Here is an 18,234-nt window from a genome sequence, read left to right on the forward strand (position 1 = left end):
TAAAGAAAGCAAACCTTCCGTCGTTGGTTTAGAGATTTTTCACATAGGGGGAAGAAGATATTCTGTCTTTCAGCGGAGATTGGCCGGTCAGCAGTAATTACCTGCTCTATTGACTGTTGAACAACAGACAGCAATAACAGTGGACCTTGGAGTGGGCAACAGCTCCTGGTCTGCTCATCTGGTAATCAACAGTATCTGCCTCATTTCACATGCTGCACACCATTATCCTGACTTCTGTAGCTGCTAGAGACGGGACACACAGAGCTCCATTAATGTCTCTCTTGGTGTGAGCTGTTCTTACAAGACTTATCTCTATGTTCTTCACATCACATACATCACACTTTTAATATAACATCCCAGGAGGAAGTGACATCATGTTTATCTATTCAGACTCAGTGTCAAACTTCACCCACATGATGATTTGTGTATAAAAACTTCTATAAATATTTTCTTTAGAGTTTAAGTGGATGTAGGGGGGCAATATCTCACAAGTGGGGTAGAAGTGTGGAGGAATAATTCAGGCAACTGGTAAACAGCCGCAGGTGGTGAGCGTATTAAAGAGGATTATACAGGTGGTGGGCAGAGCCGGCCTCAGCCCATTAGCATCAATGCAGTTCTGGGTTGAGAGCAGAGGTGATGTGCTGCTCCAAAGCCCTGCTCCGGGGGGCCCTCAGCCCACTCCAGATGTGTAGCTCCATTAATCTCACCTACACACAGCAAAAGGGGTTATAGGGGCTTAGCATTCCAATTTTGATGCTGAAAGTCGGGCTGTGAGAGCAGGATCATGAATGTATGTATTTTATTTTTACCCTGTGTGTTGTTGATGTCAGTGACCAAATACAGCATCTACAGCAGGGGTTTATGCAGTATCAGCGTGAAAAGTAGCAGCGGCTGGAGTTTCAGCGGCATGTCCCCCACCCTCTGCTGGATCACCGCGCTATCAAATGAATGCTAAATGTCACGGAAGCGCTCGCTTTGGCCTTCAACAATCTGTGCCATTTTTAAAGAGGCTGACGGCGAACATTGCCGTCTGATATATTGACTTGTTTGTGTCAAAAACAATGAGATGCTAATTATTGATCATTATCCAATTTATGAAACCCTCATTTCCCTTACAGGGCTGTTATTTTCCGCCTTCTTCCAAACACAATCACGCGTAGGGGAAAGGAAATACGGAGAGGAAGGCTTTTTCGATTTTCAAATGTTCTTTCTGTGCAGATTGATTGCCAATTAGACAGGCAGACAGCACACTCCACCTCCAAGTTAAGGGACAGGTATCGATGCCCCGGGGCTTCTCACTGTGCCTTTGTGTGGGGTTTTTGATTATGTGCATCACTGTTACCAGGAGGGCACAGAAATGAACACTTTTCCTATTTGCACTGCTCTGTTCTCTCACAGAACGCTCCTTTTTAAATCCTCAGCCGTGTTGCCATGCCTTCATATGGCAACACTGGATTGATTCCCTTGAGCAACAGAGGACTTTTCGTCAAACCTCTGATCAATTTGGCTGCACGCTGCAGCACTGGCTGTCTGAGAGGAAAAATACAGACCTAATTTAAGATCAGGATTGAAACTCGGCATAATTATTTCCCTTCAGTTCTTTCAAAGCCAAAGACTTATGATGACACCCACAGCTTTTTGTCTTTTTGAAATTCTCCCCCTGAAATGTAATTAAGGGGAAAGTGTTCAAAATGTGATGTCGTTCATTAGTCAGAGCTTGTGAAATGAGATTGTGCATATAATGAGTCGAATTCTTAAAAAATGCTCCAAACATCATTAACAATGCTCCTGTTTACTGGATTTAAGAAAAGACAGACATGTTTAAGACGCTGCATCACTGACGGTGAGCTGTGGTCGTCATGGTGTGCAGAGCTCCACACTAAAATGAAGCTGTACACTTGTTCTCATCCAATTTAGAAATGCATTACTCTCTTTCCTTTTTAGTTACATTACTGCCACCTGCTGGTTGTTTTTTGTCAATCCAGTAAAATTATACACAGGAAATAATGTGCAATTGTCCTGACCAACTGAAAAAGAAAATGAACACCAATAAATGTGTTACCAGTTATCTCAGCTAACAAAGCACCCTTATATCACCTGTTACTTTTTAAAAATAAGTGAAGAAACCACAGCCAGTCCATAATGCCAGGCTGCTCCCTTATCAGCTCTTGGATTTTTACAGGCTGCAGTGATTATTTGCAGTGTGCAGCAGCTACTGGACTCTCAGTGCAGCAGTTGCCTGAATAACCACGGTGATTTAGCTTTTCTGTACCTTCTTAACTGCAAATTGCTTTTCTTGTACATGCATTTTGCAGTAATTGAGGAAGGAATGATTTTCACACGTGCCGGTGTGATTTCTCCTAGCTTGTCCGGCCATTAGTCTGTGCACAGAAAAGAAGTGTTAGAGGCCAATTACACACACTGTGCACTATGGTTGTGTTGTTTATTTTTAAGGAGGCTGAGGAGCGGCACTGTAGCAGCAGAGAATAAGTGAGATTAGAAACTTTCCCCTATGTGAAATCCAAATTAATGGTAATTATAAAACAGTCATTTGAAGTAAGAAAATTGTTAAAATTAGTATTGTAATGTGTGTGTTCAACAACTGCAAGGTAACACAGGAGAAAACGATTTCTCTGGCAAACTGGGTACCTGAGAACCAAGATTCATTATGTTGTTTTACTCTTATAACGAATCATGTTCTATATTTTATTTTTATTTTATTTAAATGCCTGGGCAGATATAACAACAGATGTGTTAAATACAAAGTCTGGGTTTTAATAACCGTGACTGCAATATCAGGTTATTCAATAGCAAAAAAACAGTAACAAAATATTGCATTTAGTTGTGTTTGTAAAGTTTACTTTAGATTAATAGACAGATTATTGTTTATACCATATTTCACCTCTCGCACACACAAAAAATCATTACATTTTCTTTTACATTTCCATTATGGTAACTCTCAGGGTCACCCTATTAAAAATGACAAATCACCCATCCTTACATTAGTGTTACCTTTATGACAAGCTAATTAAGATAAGCAGCTAGAAATCTGTCATAGCATTTAGCGACATCTCATCTGCTTCATCTGCTACAATTATCTCATAACTGTCACTGCAACACCCACAGTGAGCTATTCATACTTCACATACCACTGTGAACTAGAATTTTTGCCTCAGTTTGGAGCATACATAGGATTTAATATCGCAAAATGTGAAGGAAAACGAAACCTGTTTATATGCAGTGGTTTCATGGTTCCTAAGTCTCTGCCGTTGGCAGAGGACTCAATAGCAGTGAGAAGAAGAGTTGATTAAAAAGCCATAAAGCGACCGACCAGCAGACACACCAAGACGGACAGAGACAAATTATTTAGGACAAACACGGAGAGCGATAGAGTGAGAGATATATGATTGCACTCAGATCGTCTCACTGTAGCCACACACTCTCTGGAGTATTGCTTTTGCTAGCTAACTTCATTGAGTGTGAGTTTACTAGCAGAGACACTCTTGGCTGATAATGAGTAATGCAGTCAATATCCTCCTGACAGATAAGACCTGTTCGGTTTGGACACACAGCAGAGCAGCACTGCCTCAGCTGCCTGCTTCAAATGAAGGACCTGGCCCAGGGGATCAGTTGGTCATCTGTTGCTCAGCTCTCAGAGTTTGTTTCCAAAGCTAATAAATCAGGACAGATTGAAGATCCGGCCCACGGGGAAAATGCCATTTAATACACAGTTAATGAAAACAAAGTGACATTCTCATCTCCAATGTTCACTTCCTGACTTGCAGCTGCTGCATAGTCACTCTATGGACTGTACACTCACTATGCAGTGACTTTGGTTCTCTTTGAGTTTCATCTAAAGCACAGGTGTCAGAGCTCTGTGCAGACATTTTTAGTATTTTTACACTGTAGCTATGGGTTCTGTTTCCACATACAGCACTCTCCTGTGGATTGATAACATACAGACAAACCGACTGTACAATATTATATGAGAAAGAACAACTTCCCCGGCCTGAAAGATTGTACTTTAGTAGCGTCTGTGCCCCAGCCAGGCGGTGAATTTATAAATCTTTGTTTGACCTTGGCACCTAAAGGCCCAAGATTAAACCCAAAAGCCCAAATCAATACTTTCCTTCAGAATGTGTAGCTGAAATTCTCTGAGGGAAACTGTGGATAATACAGTCTGCAGATGTACAGCTTATTACAAATCTGTCTCGCCCAGTATTAACCCATATATGTGCACACGTCAATTGTTCTTTGAATTTTAAATCAACATGGGTCAGGTCGATACAGCACTCTCTCCTGAGGCACCGCACTGTCTTCTTATTGGTCAGTGCCCCAGTGTGAATGGTTTGGCTCTGCACCCGGACTGTCCAGGATTGTCAAACTCAAGGCCCATGGGCCACAAATGTGGCTTGCTAATTCATCTTGTGTGGCCCGCAGGATGTTGAAAAGTGTCTAATTGCCTTAGGTAAACCCTGCCCTTATCAGCTGACTGACAGGATTGACTACAGCTCCCCCTATGTGACCCTAATGATAAGGCAGCAGGAGATAAACCAGAAAATGGAACCATTATGTTTATTTTAGACGTTGTTGCTTCTTTGGTTCCGTAAACTCTAAGAGAAAGATGTTGAAATCTTTACCACACATTCAGGAAAACTAAAGTAGCAACTACTTTTACTGCAGACGGAGGCTGTGAACGAAGCAACCCACTCACTCCGTAGTCCTTCTGAAACAATGAGGTATCATTAGAAGAGACGTAATTAGCTTTACGAGCAGGCTGTCTAGAGGTTAATGCTGAGACACAGTAAAAGCCTGGCCATTGTAAAAAGGAGTGAGTCACCCTGTCATTAAAACATCTCACTATGGATGTCTAAGAGGAATTTCATAGAACTGCAAATGGGAGAGATATACTGTAAACCTTCAGCTGAGCGATACATAAAAAACAACAACAGAAAGTTCAAACATCAGCTTCTTCCTGAGCCACACAAACAGTCATGTTGGTCAGAAATGAGTTTTAGTCAGTTCTGATCCCAGCGCGTGGCGAACCGAACAAGAAATCAATGGAACTTTGCTCCGCTGCTGATGCAGCAAACTCTGCACGGCCCCTACAAATGGATCAGCTCTTTTCTCACCATGTAGCCATTAAAATAGCATGACAAATTTACATTACCTTGATCTCTGTGATAGACACACAGACCGTGTGCCCCACTGGTGTCCCACCACACAGGAATCTTGGCTTTAATCTCTTAATATTTTTCAGTTGTCAGCCCAAGTGCCTCCAGCAGTTCTTCTTCCCAAAGCACATTTTAATACATCAAAAGCATTAAAAGAACATCCCAGAGGAAAAATTAGGCCCATATGTACCTTCTGCCTCTGCACTTTTAAACACGTCGCAGCCTGTTCTTTTATACTTTGACGATTTTAAGGAGAAATACAATCTATGTGCCTTACTTGCAAAACAGGCAGATGAACAAATGGCCTCGGATGGAGGGACTTGGGACTCTTTGTGTGAAATATTACAGAGCAGATTGGAAGTGACACAGCTATAATTCAGCATGGTGAGAAAGACTAGCCTTTGCACTGGTACACACATACACACACACACACACACACATACAGGTGGCCTGTTTTATAAGTTACAGTTGATTTTTCTTACATTTTCATTGGAATTTTCTCTCTGCTTGTTTTTATTATCTCCAATTTAACAGTCTGCTGGCCGGCCGGCAGGAGATGTAAATAAGCATTGATATAAAGCTAATACTCACAGACATTCAGACGGACACTAAGAAGAGGTGCCGCATTGAATCAGGTGAGTGTCCGATTTACTCTCATGTCCTATAAGGTTCAGTGTCTGTCCCTCGGCACATTATTTTTCACATACATTTACCAGTCACTTTTTCTTAGCATTTTGTGTTCACTGAGGTCTGAAGTGCTGCTGTAGCACAACTGCTCCCAGGTCCTAAAGCTGGGCTTTTAGATACATGCCCGTCAACATTTCCTGTTTCCTTTCCTATCGCCAGCTTTTTTTTTTTCCTCCCAGAGCATTGATATGTTCAGCGCATACCTCAGTATTTACATGATGGTTTATTGAAAAGAAAAGAAAGTTTTCTATAGACAGTGGGTTCCATAGTGTAGCACTTTTGTAACAGAGCAGAGGTTCAGTGAGTTCAGTTCCCAGAGAATGCTTGGCACCTGCTTTTATATATATATATATATAATATATATATATATATATATACATAACTGAATAAGAATGTTTAAGGCTGAACTGCAGGCTACCTCTTCATGGTGTTGTTGCAATTATTTAAAGTTAGTATGTTTTAATAAGCTGTAATTTTGGGATCTTTTATTATAAGGGTTTACAGTTGCTTGGGGTTATTTGCAAAACCGCTATAAAAACCTACAATATTCCTTGCATGCAAACACATGCAGCCTCACGTCCATACTGTAAGTTCAGAAACGAAGCGCTCACAGGGGGAATCTTATAGAAGATTATACTGCTGCAGGTGAAGTGTGTTTCCCAGAGCAGAAATTTTAATTCTTCTTAGTGCATTATTATTTTTTTTAATTATGACAATCCAGCTCACACACTGCAATAACGCAACCCAAGAGCTTCACAAGATGCTAGGGGAAATCTTATGCATTAATCTACGGCCACATTTACATTCTATTTCCATTAACCTTAACTTTCAAGCACACTTAGAGCATGCATTTCTATTCACTTTTATACATTATCACAATACGATTGGGTACAAGGCAGAAATAAGTCATGACGCCTCTGCTGTTGACATAAACCAAACTGCTTGCAAGTGAACTATCAAGTGGAGTCTGAGTCTTTCAAACAAGAACCAGAATGATAATCTGGTTAAGACGTACTGGACGTCTGGGGTCGTAACCAATATGAGTAGGGCATTGATGGAAACGATGAGCTGAGTTTGCATTTAGCAGGACCACTCTGTCTGTGTTAGATTACACATTCACTCAATTATTCACAATGGCAGTGTTTTTGAGTGTGATGGATGCTTTTAAATAAACGCCATTGGCTTCAAAGAGAAATCAATGCATAATTAAATGGTCATCTCTGCTGCTGGTCAGATTAGCTTTGCCACAGGACGTTTGTCAGATATCAATGACTCGCCGTAACCTCAAAAAAAGAAAGAAAAAGGCAAAAGATGAAGAAATGACAGCAGTAAACTGCAGTCACACTATCTGCTCCTCACTAGTCTATAAAGTGGAGGACAAAAGCAGTGACACCATAAGGAATTCACGCTCAGCTGACATGTCATTGTCTGAGAGTACACATAAAAACAATGTGTATTTTTGGAGATACTTCAACAACCAGTCTTTCAGCGCAGCGAAAAACCAAATTTTGTTTTTAAAAGAATGAAGTAAAACATCAGATAATTATCATTGTGCTACTGCAAAGTCAAAATCTCCTGTTTTGTGTTTGCAAAGCGTTAATACTACAGACAGCTAGTTGTTACCCAAACCCTAATTTCCTGTCCGCACACCACCCTTACACACTGGCTGTGGTTCTCTCTCTCTCTTCTCATGCTGAAACCAAATATAGCAATTAGCACTTATCTTTTCTCTCTGCCACAATGGCTCACGTTGAAATTAGTTCATGGTTCACGGTCACCGTGCTTTTAATCACAACCCTGGACATGAGTCATCAATGAAAACAATAGCTGTGCTGACACCAACACAGGTCACAGTCCAACACTGCCATCAAGGAGGCTCATAATGAAGGGCTGAGGTGACTGATCAAGCTCTGTTGTAAAGATGAGTGCTCTGGAAAGAGGGCACAATCACAATGTCTGCTGTACAGACTGATCATAAATACAAAGAAAGAGTGAGTGAAATAAAGACGAAAACAACTAAAAGGTGGTCTCTCACTGATTTACTTGTCAGTGTCTCTGATCAGCACCTACTCTGACTGTCAACGTAGTGCATAGGTAAACGTGTGTGTGTGTGTGTGTCCACATTTTGCTTACTGATAGATGGAATATGAGTTGTCGGGTGTAGCAGCAACATCAGCCACAACAGCAAATGGACGATAAATCAGCTGAGAATAAATGTTTGAGGAAATTGATCTGTGCCATATGAGGCAGCAGAAAGTAAATAATCCCTTCTTATTGAATTAACTAATGCATTTCTTCTCTGTTTTGCATTTGCAAAATCCTTCTAACTGCACCTTCAGTGACTTAGCCTCCGCTGAGGCACAACACTTGGCATAATTAAGCATTAAAATTATACATTACGTATGGGGGAAAACAACTGTCAACAACATGTTCAACTGGTGAAAAAACACTTTGCAATGGCCTCATTTTTAATCAAACACGGTTGAGTCCCTTGATGAGTGCTTGTGGAGAAATGAACCCTAATGGACACAAAGGCAGAAACTAATAAAAATAACAAAGAATCCAAACAAGCGAGCAACAACCAAGAACCAAACAGACAGAGAATAGGACACAGGTGGAGCACATCAGGTAATCAGGGAGTCTATTTTCCACAGAATAGTATAATAATCATATAATATAATGAATGAATAATCATAAAAGATAAATGGATGTGAAACATGTAGAGAATTAAAATGTCCTGGTAAATAAACTCACATTTTGATTATGATACTTCCTCTCTTCTTTTACGCCGCCCATGTCGTTGTTTCAGTAATTTAATCAATTATGACAATCCGTTGGTGACTCTGCTTTGTGTGGAAAGTTGCATTACGGACTCCATTTACCTGTGTGTTCGGTTTCATGCAGAAAGCAAAAAAAAACTTCATGAGCTGTGTTGTGAAGCAAACTGCTGCCATCCAGTGGACGTTTTATACTGGTGTGCAACAATTTGTTCCTTACTCATTCACTGGTGGTTTTGCCTTTTCAGCTGACCGCTTACCGAGGTCGGTTTCACCGTTGAGCTGAGTATCAGAGTGTAATTGGCAGAAGATTGTGAGCACAGAAAGTCCCGCAGGTCTGAACTGTTTACTGTGAAAACCTGGTATCATTGAAACGCTTCTCTGTCTGCAGCAACTGCTGTATGCTAATCCTTAAAGATTCCACTTCCCACCTGCCAAACCTAATTATTTTCATGCTACTTTGAGATAAACAAAGAGTAGCTCTGAGCCACTGAGATTCCCCGGCCATCATAGACAAACAATAATAAATGCCAAAAAAATAATGTGTCTTACATTTATGAAAACCTGCAAACATTAGTAAAATATAGTTGATTTTCTACACATCCATTTGTAAACATTTGTTGTTGTTGTATTTTGTAACAAAACATTCTACCACACTTCCATACAGTTTGTCTATGTACCTGTGACCCTCCCCCCGAAACTCCAGGATGTTTTCCCCCTAATCACAAACACCTCTGTCTCCATGCATACAATTAACCCCTTCCCCCTATGACTATCTAAGCCCCCACTCCTGACCAGTCCAATCATTAGCATGAGCACAATGCCCAAACAAAGCAAAGTGGGCAAAAACACTTGAATGCTGCTAAAGATCATAGCCAGCCTTTAGGCCCAAGCAGCAACAACTCTGTTTCTCCCCATGTCATTTTCTTCCTTTTATGCAGTTTCTTTATCATCTGCACATCATTTATCAACATGATTCAATTCAGCCAAGCCTGACACGTCTCTGGGGTCGTTAGGCGATGCAAAATTTTGCCACTGAGCTGAACAATCTGATGTGTGACGGCAGCCAATTTATCCTTTGCTCTGGATAAAAAATTAATATACAGCTGATGCAGCGCAAGATTAGAGAGCTACGAATGTCAAGAGAACCAAGTGATGTGGAAGAGAAAACCATTGATTTGAAAATGTACACAGAATAAAACAATCATTTATTATTAGAGGAGTCAGTGAGGGTTGCTGTAATGAGCTAACGCAGTGAAGAGAAAACAGAACTCGCAGATAGATAAGAGATAAATTTACAGCCTCAAAAGGCAACAAGGCGTATGAAGATTAATTAAGCACAACAAGAAGCAAGAGGTTGATGATGATCGATAGTTTATTGATGCACAGCCAGTACAAAGGTTTCTCAACTCCTCACTGAACAAAGCAGGCTGCTGCAAAAAGTAGTAAGAAAAAATAAATACATATTGTACAAACTAGAATTTAAATCCATTGTTTTGCAGCAGACTTGAAAATTCATTTATGAAAACTGGACAAAATAGCTTATAAATGCAAACTGGCCCCAGAATTTCTGGGAGCTAGGTAGATCTTAGAACTAATAAATCAAAAATAAGAAAATATATATCTTCCCTCTTTATGGTACTTCTCAAAATACTTGAAAGACTTTTACCAGAGTGTGCATAGAGAACATACATTCAGTGGTTAAATGAAAATAATTTTAGTGCAAACAGACAAAAGGAGGAGACATTTATAATGCCAAACCCTTGATCCGGTCACCGAAACCTTTAATGCACCATGTGGATCCCTGAGGTATTCATTAAAAAAAAAAAAAAAAAAAAAAACTTCATATGGAAAAGGTTTAAAATGGAATGTCTTAACAAAAATTACCAACCAGCTACTCTTCACATTCAAAGACTTTTTTCATCTGCAAACAATTCCTATTAATCAATGCACCAAATAAAAAGCATACCAAAACATATTAACAGCCAAACAATGAAAACTAAAAAGGAAAATATCTCTAACAGCCCCAAGTACAAATCTTGGCAGGGACTAAAAGACCCAGGAGAAGAAACATCATCAAACAAAATGCCACCAAACAACAGCTTTGAACTGCCTTTTGCCTGGAGGGCAACATGCAGGGTTTAAACAGGCCCATGAACTTTTCACACACGTGCAAATGTCCATGAGGGAGCAGCGAGCCGCAGTGGTGGTGGTGGTGGGGCAGGAGGGCTGAAGCAGTGAGGAGTCAGAGTTAACACTGTAGGTAGTACAACCGAAAAGTTCTCCAACTTTTACTCAATCTAACTCCTTGGAGTTTATCCATGAACCAGTGAGACACCGTGGTGCAACGCTCGCTTCCACATGTAGTAGGTGGAGCGTGGAGTGAAAGGGAAATAAGACCTAAACTCTTTGAACGTAGGGAAGGAATTTTCTTCAAATCGTCGCTGCAGGAACAGCTTGGCCTTGGCCTTGAAGTTGGCCAGTGCCACAACATCCATCGTAAACATCTGCTCATCAATCTGCGTTCTGCTGTGAAGTGTGTGCGGCGACTGCGTGTCATTAAACAGAGGTACGGCGGTTTCTAGATAAGCAGGCCTATCAACGAACTGGAGTACAGACTCACGCTCTGTGATTTTGTTTTCGGTCTCCAGGCTCCGAGGGAGGGCGGCTACAGGCTCGGTGATCGTCATCATCTTCTTGCTGTTTTGCCTGCTGCCCCACAGCCAATAGAAACAGGCCGATATGGATGGGAACTTGATCTTGAACTTCGTCAGAGACATCCTTGATCTCCGAACGAGAAGCTTGGCAGCATCTCGGAGTTGTTTTTTGCTCATGTATGCCTGGCTGAAGCTTCTGTGTTTGTGCCTGTGGACCCTTGCCCTGGGCAAAGCAGGGTGGATGCTGTTTGGTGGAACTGGTGACAGACTTTTCGGACTCTGGGTTTTGTCAGCATCAGAGCTGTCCTCGCTGCTGCCGACACTTCCTTTGTAACCTCTGTTGAAATGCATAGCCTCTCTCCTCCAGTTGTAGTAGGTTGACCTGGAGATTCCTGGGAAATTGCGTTTAAAGACTCGGAATGGCAGGGAGGCGTTCATGGCAATGCAGTTCTGCAGGCAGCGCTTGGCTTCCTGCATATGCGACACACTCTGGGGACGCTCCGGATCCAGCTTGTCGAGGCTCAGGCCGAACATACTTGCCACGCTCTCGTGGTCTGCTTCGTCCTGCTTCGCCTCAGGTGATGACCAGGCTTCCTGCTCTGTGCTTTCTCCGGGGCTTATTTCTCCAGCAGATGAGGAGGTGGAGAAGTTGCCTCCTGACTTTATCAACTCATGCTTCCAGTTGTAGTAAGACGACCTTGAGATCTCAGGGAAAAACTCTTTAAACTGATGCAGAGGGATGAGCTTTCCCTCCAGGTAGCAAGCCTGCAGGAAATACTTGGCCTCGTACCTAGCTGCAGACTTTTTGCTGTGCTCTTGCGTCTGCCTCTTCCAGCGGTAAAATGTCCTCTTTGTTATGTTGTATTTGTCTTTCAGACTAGGATAGGAGAGATGCAAGTCCGGATCCAGCTGCTCCTCGGTCTTGATGGGAGATGGACCCTTCTCACCGTCTGCACTTCCGAATGTGAAGTCTTGGGTCTGAGCAAGTGCAACAAAATTATTTGGACGGAACAAGCCCTCGGGCTGCAACTCACTGGACCACATGATGTGGAGCGTTAGAGGCTCACAGTCTTTAGATACGGCTCGTGGGCGAATGACTCGGTTGAAATAAGGTCGTATCTTGAGGTTGAACATGGGGTAAACGGAGTAGATGTTTAACTGAAGGACTGACGACAGAGCATAAAGGTGCCACATGTTGGCGTAGGAGCCAGGGAAGCTGGAAGCCTTTACGTCAGCATCAAAGATGGCCTCCAGAACAGCAGCCGGCAGGTTCAGCATGTCCTCAGACTCCTCTGCACAGAGACTAAAACGAACTGCCTGAAGCATCATTTTAGAATCAATCATCCCAGACAAGTAGTAGCGTTTCCACAACACCATCTCCACCACAGTCCGCACCTGTGGGAGGACAATAACAACGTATGACAAACCATACATCAGCATTTAGACAAAACACATTTTTATTGTAGAAACTACAACTTCTTACCTGTAGCTCCAGGCTGAGAGCCGTGCTGCCCACTAACAGCATGCTGACTGCATCAAACAGAACGTTGCCCTCACCATTGCATTTCAGAGGGAGGAGACCCACGGGGGCATCAGCCGGGTACAAACCACGGGCGACGTCGTCCACCCCAGCCCACTCTGGAAAATCATAGCAGGGCGTCCTGGGGAGCTGGAATGGTGTAAGGACCCGGTCCACTTCCAGTGCCACTTTAGTGAGAACATCTAGGCCGGAGATCTCCGTGGCCTCCTGGAGTTCCCTCAACACAGACAGCACAACCTCGTTTCTCTGAATCATATCTGGAGAGCTGAGGAAAGCTGAAGAGAGAGAAGCAAAGGACGGTCAAGATAAGAGAATGACTTCAGATCTGTTAAGAATATGATCTACAATATTAAATGTGAGATTTAACATTCTCTTTTTTTTACTCTGCTGTCAAAAACATCTGATGACGCCATTTCAAACATGTCCACTTGAGTCAAAACATGTCAAAAATGTCTCTCATGTGTCCAGAACATCGTAGAAAAATATTCACATTTTTTGTTGAGCTTTAAGACATGCAACTTTTCATACACGATGAAACCACAGCAAACATAAAAGATTTAACCCAAACTTGAATCATGCTGCACTTCAGGTTTTAAAAAAAGACAACTGAACCTGAAACTTTGAAGAATTTAAGATAAGGCAAAGAAACATGGCTGCACCAGAATTGGCCCCGAAAATGTAATACTCTGTAGGTGTTTCCTACAAAACTGCAGAAATGTTTGTTTCTTTTACCTTTGTATGGATCTCTAAAATTATTTAGTGACTCATTTCATTTCCACTATCATTTATCTTCACCCGCAAAAAGTCAGTATTTCGACAAACAAAGATGCTTAAATTTTAATTTAATTTAAAAAAGTTAACAAATTGTAATTAACCAAACATTTTCTCTCAGTTGTTTCATTGCGTCAACGTTTTGTTACTTTTCCTGTTTCTTTGGTTTTAAACCCTATTTATATCAGTGTTTTAGACAGACACTGATATCAGGCGCACATGAGCCGTAAATTATCTAATCAATATCAGCGTGAATGAGACTTCTCTTACCTGGGAGACTGAAATGTGTCTCAGATGACTTCACCTCCTTGCACCGCAGAGTTTCACTGGATTATTGTTGCTCTCACTCCGGGAGTTTTAGTCCATTGTGTGTCCGCAGCTCCTGCGTGTCCTCCTGTCCTCCGGTGAGCAGCTCTGATTCTGGGAGTGATAAGCCGCACCTCCCATCAGGAAATTGTCAATCGTCGATTCGCTTCTTTGTTTCTGCAACGCGAAAACACCTCCTTGCACTCCCTCTCATCCCTCCTCCTGTCTCTCCTCCCCCCTCATCATCAGGTAGACTGCAGCCAGGGTCAATTTCAATGTGAAGTATTAACACCTCGCGTTGTGTTTTTCTTCCTGGGCCCACAACGAAAAAAAAAAACACGCAGTACTTTAACTCTGCAGGTATCAGTGATTTTAACTCCCATTAACAGTTTCATCAAAGTCCTTTTCATATGGGAACACTGTGTTTTCGGACGCAGTGTTGAGATGTTGGTGTCAAATATAAAGTGGTCATTGAACGCACCCCACATTGTTGTTATCACATATTTAAAAATGTATCTGTTTGTCAAACTGTGGTCCACATTGTTGTTATCACAGATTTAAAAATGTATCTGTTTGTCAAACTGGAATAAATCAATTGCACGAGTAAACTTTGTCCTGAAGATTTGAGTTTTCTCTGGTGAACTTGCTCTTACACTTGAACACTGTGTGCATGTGGATTAGGGTGCAGATGTGCAGACAGGGTGTGGACTTGCTCTGTATGAGAGAAATGCAAAGACCCCTGAGCTCCAGCTCTGTGTCTCTTCACTCTGTATCACTTTCACACCTCGTCCCCTGCCTTTTGCAGGATTTCAGTAATCAAAGCCTTTTGTTCCACACATGCACAGCAATCCCATCCACTGTGTCCCCCAACCCCCATGACCAACACTGTGGATCCCAATCCTACGACTTGTTACCCCTACCTACACACACACACACACACACACACACACAGAGAGAGAGAGAGAGAGACATTTGCACACCAGGGGACAACAGCATTTGGCCCCCGCTGCCCCGTCCACTCTGAGAACTTGGCAGACAAAGTGGTGCCTGAGTTCACTGGGGTTCAAGGCTTTGACCTACACCTTATCAGCTCCACAGACAATGTGTTTGTAAGCATGTGATGGTTGATGTGTCTTCTTGTACCTTAAACTCTAAACCCAAGACTTTTTTACATGAAGAAAGTTTTTTTTTTTTTTTTTAAGATTGTAAAAGATAGTAACCAGGCTCCAGGAGTTTATTAACAGAACAGTGAAATAAATGACATCAACACAAATGCAGTATATTTAAAACACACTCTATTTTTATACAAGTATGCTATGTCTACTATACATAGAGTTACCGTGTAAGAACATTGACCTAGTCTTTGGGACTTCTAAAGGCTTCTCTACTTTATCTAGTTACCCCACCCCCTCGTGCCCCTTACACACACATGCATACACTCATGCACACCCCCCATTGGATTGTTGGCTTTAGCCAATCACACACCTTAGGTGTGTAGATTAGCTGTGCTGCACTGCACTGTGAACACAGTAGTAGGCTGGCTGCCTGTATTTAAAATGCAAATAGAGCAACACCGGCCCGGCTCCGGTAGTCTCTCACCTGCTGTGGTGACTGTCACTGTACTCCATGTGTGTATGTGCTCATGTGTGTGTTTGCACCAGTGGGGGTAGAGTGCCTAAAGTTCCTCAAGTCATTTTTTTAAAGGCCTGGAAAATCAACTTTAGACACTGACACAGTAAGAATCCTGAGCTTTTAGGAAAAAAAGTCATTTTATTTTGTTTTATTTTTGTGTCAAACATTGTACTTTAAGATCAAGCACAATTTATTTATTTTTTGGTATACCATATGTGAAAAAATAATAGCATTTAAAGCCTGATTGTGTCCATTGTTAGAATGGAAATAAAGTACATAAGTGAGGTATAGCTTAATATGAGTATTTCACAGTATGAAGAAAAAAAAACACATATGTCAGAGAGCACATCAATAGAACTGTACACAGGCGTATTCTGTGGTCTCAGTCCCAGTGACCCACACTCTGTCAGAGCCCTCAGGATGAACAATGTCGGCATAGATGACATCATCTGTATGTAGGACCTATAGACACACATACACGTTTAACACAGAGAAGGTGATACTCTATGTGCTAATCAGCATGAAGTCAAATACTGCGCGGGGTCGACTTACATTGCATGAAGTAGACATGCTGGGCTCGTTGTGCAGCTGGCCATCTGAAATTGAATTATAAATGTACAATTACATACTGTACACCCACTGTTTAAATGATATCATGATGTACAATGATTGGTTACTTTATTTCTCAGAAATTAATGGGGTTTTTTTATCTGCAGTGTTGGGAAAAGCTGCCTTAATTTTCCATTAAGCTCTGTTCCTATAACAGCTCAGATATGTTTGTGGTTAATATACTGTGGAAAATGAACTTTAAAAACAGCCAATATTGGTCACTTTCCACATGTGTGGTACAGAAAACGACACAAAACAATAGACTGAAAATCGAACTCGAGGCGCTTCATCTGTCTTGTAATATTCTGTAGTCACCACTAGGGGCCAGTACTACCACACGCAAATAGATATGCAACTTCTATTTATCAAGTGCATTTGTTAACGTTTCACCGTTCTTTCGTTCATCTACATGGTGTTGTTTGATATACAAACGACTGGCCAAATACAAATATAATTCTTTGTACATACAGTATGCCAATACTGGTACATGGTACGTGCAGGTTGTTAAAACGAAGTATATTGTAAACACAGGTCACAGTGTCCCTACACTGATCCTACGTGAGTCCTTATTTGCAAAACAGGAACAGCAAAAACAGAACATTCTCTGCATTGGCACATCTCACATGAAGTAAGGTTGCTCAGAGTGGATGGGAAAACTGTTGTGTAACATGTAGGATGTGTGCACATGTTTGTACCGTCACTGTTGGACCATATAGATTTCACCAGGTACATCCTTTACCAATAGGAAGTTTAGAAAAAAACGTACTTGTTCTTCTTTTGTTTATAACAAATGCTGCAATGACTGCTGTCAAAACTGCACATCCCACAACCCCCACAGCTGCTCCGATCATATCCTGGTTGTTGTCTGTAATGACAAAGAACATCTGATGAAACACAAAAGTGAATAATTATTTAAATTCATGTTTTGCTAAAAAAGGGAAGGGGAACTGTTAAAATAGAGAAATAAAGTCAAATTGTAAATACTGGTCATTTAAGGTTGGCTATATGTTTATTATGGTCAAAAATTGATGGAGATAAAGGAGAAGGTTCTCAAACTACCTTGACTTTCTGGCTCCTTTTCTATTATGACTCCTCTTCCGTTCTTTTTAGGAGCTACAAATGAAGGAAATATGTAAATTATTTTGTTGATTTTTTTTTTCTTTTACTGACAGAATTCACAAGTAAAGACATGTCATTGACTCACCTGATGCTAGGACCAGCAGCACATCTGACATTTTGACCTGTTCACCCACAGTTGCCTGACACCTGAACCTCATCTGGCCAGTACTTTGGTACGTGACAGTCAAAGTGATATCCCTGTCAGAGTAGTTATTAACGTCATGCTGAGGGTCTTTATGAACCACATTTCCAGTCTCATCCACCCATGTCAGGTGGACCCCCTTATTTTGGTCAGCATTGCAAAGATCCTTCTCCAGAGGAGTCAAGAAAACACACTGCAGTGTTACAGTTTTTGTAGGTGCGACTGTAATTACTTGGGAAACTAAATGGGATAAAGAAAAAATAATTGTGTGAGTTTTCCCTACGAATACTATGTGTATCTTAAATGTCAATAGTACTTACCAGCCTTAAAAGAGAAGCCATTTGACCTTTTCCGGCAGTACTGTCGTCCGACATCCTTCTCTGTGACCTCCACAATTTCCAAGCATTTTTCTCCTTCTGATCCAGCTCTGTTCATCTTTCCATTACTTACTGTAGCGATGAATTCACCTGTGCTGATCTCCCATATGTAATAGCAGACGATCTCTTCTTCACATGAAAACGTGACCTCGTAACTCTCTGCATCTGCTCCTACAACAGAGTGAGACAGAAGTTGAGACTATGTTAAAACTAGAACCACACGCTATTTAGTATTCTTCATCTAACCTGTTGGGATGAATGAGAACAGTAGCAGCAGCAGAAGTCTCATGGCGCCGTGCATAAATGTGGCCACCCAGTGTGCTGACATGTGACCTTAGTCAACAGCATGACAACATCCAACGTTACCAACTGCTGCTGCTGCTCCAAAACGTTTTTTGAGTAATGGCTTCATCCAATCTCCTAAAACTACCTCATGATAACTG

At 41.5% G+C, this 18,234-nt stretch overlaps 2 protein-coding genes across 2 annotated transcripts; both read right to left on the reverse strand.

Annotated features, from left to right (window-relative positions):
• Positions 1-9,861: 9,861 nt before the first annotated feature.
• Positions 9,862-14,235, reverse strand: vrtn (vertebrae development associated). The gene is made up of 3 exons (XM_008313131.3): positions 13,877-14,235; positions 12,779-13,110; positions 9,862-12,690 (listed from the first exon to the last, which is right to left on the reverse strand). Exons 2-3 carry the CDS (start codon positions 13,088-13,090, stop codon positions 10,954-10,956), a joined length of 2,049 nt encoding a protein of 682 aa, XP_008311353.1. The 5' UTR covers positions 13,091-13,110; positions 13,877-14,235; the 3' UTR covers positions 9,862-10,953.
• Positions 14,236-15,662: 1,427 nt separating this feature from the next.
• Positions 15,663-18,188, reverse strand: LOC103380983 (uncharacterized). The gene is made up of 7 exons (XM_008313132.3): positions 18,038-18,188; positions 17,735-17,962; positions 17,358-17,654; positions 17,213-17,266; positions 16,920-17,018; positions 16,097-16,140; positions 15,663-16,006 (listed from the first exon to the last, which is right to left on the reverse strand). Exons 1-7 carry the CDS (start codon positions 18,117-18,119, stop codon positions 15,893-15,895), a joined length of 918 nt encoding a protein of 305 aa, XP_008311354.3. The 5' UTR covers positions 18,120-18,188; the 3' UTR covers positions 15,663-15,892.
• Between the last annotated feature and the right edge of the window lie 46 nt (positions 18,189-18,234).

The sequence above is a fragment of the Cynoglossus semilaevis genome, chromosome 7, assembly GCF_000523025.1.
Source record: "Cynoglossus semilaevis isolate Cse_v1.0 chromosome 7, Cse_v1.0, whole genome shotgun sequence".
In the NCBI taxonomy this organism is placed as follows: Eukaryota; Metazoa; Chordata; class Actinopteri; order Pleuronectiformes; family Cynoglossidae; genus Cynoglossus; species Cynoglossus semilaevis.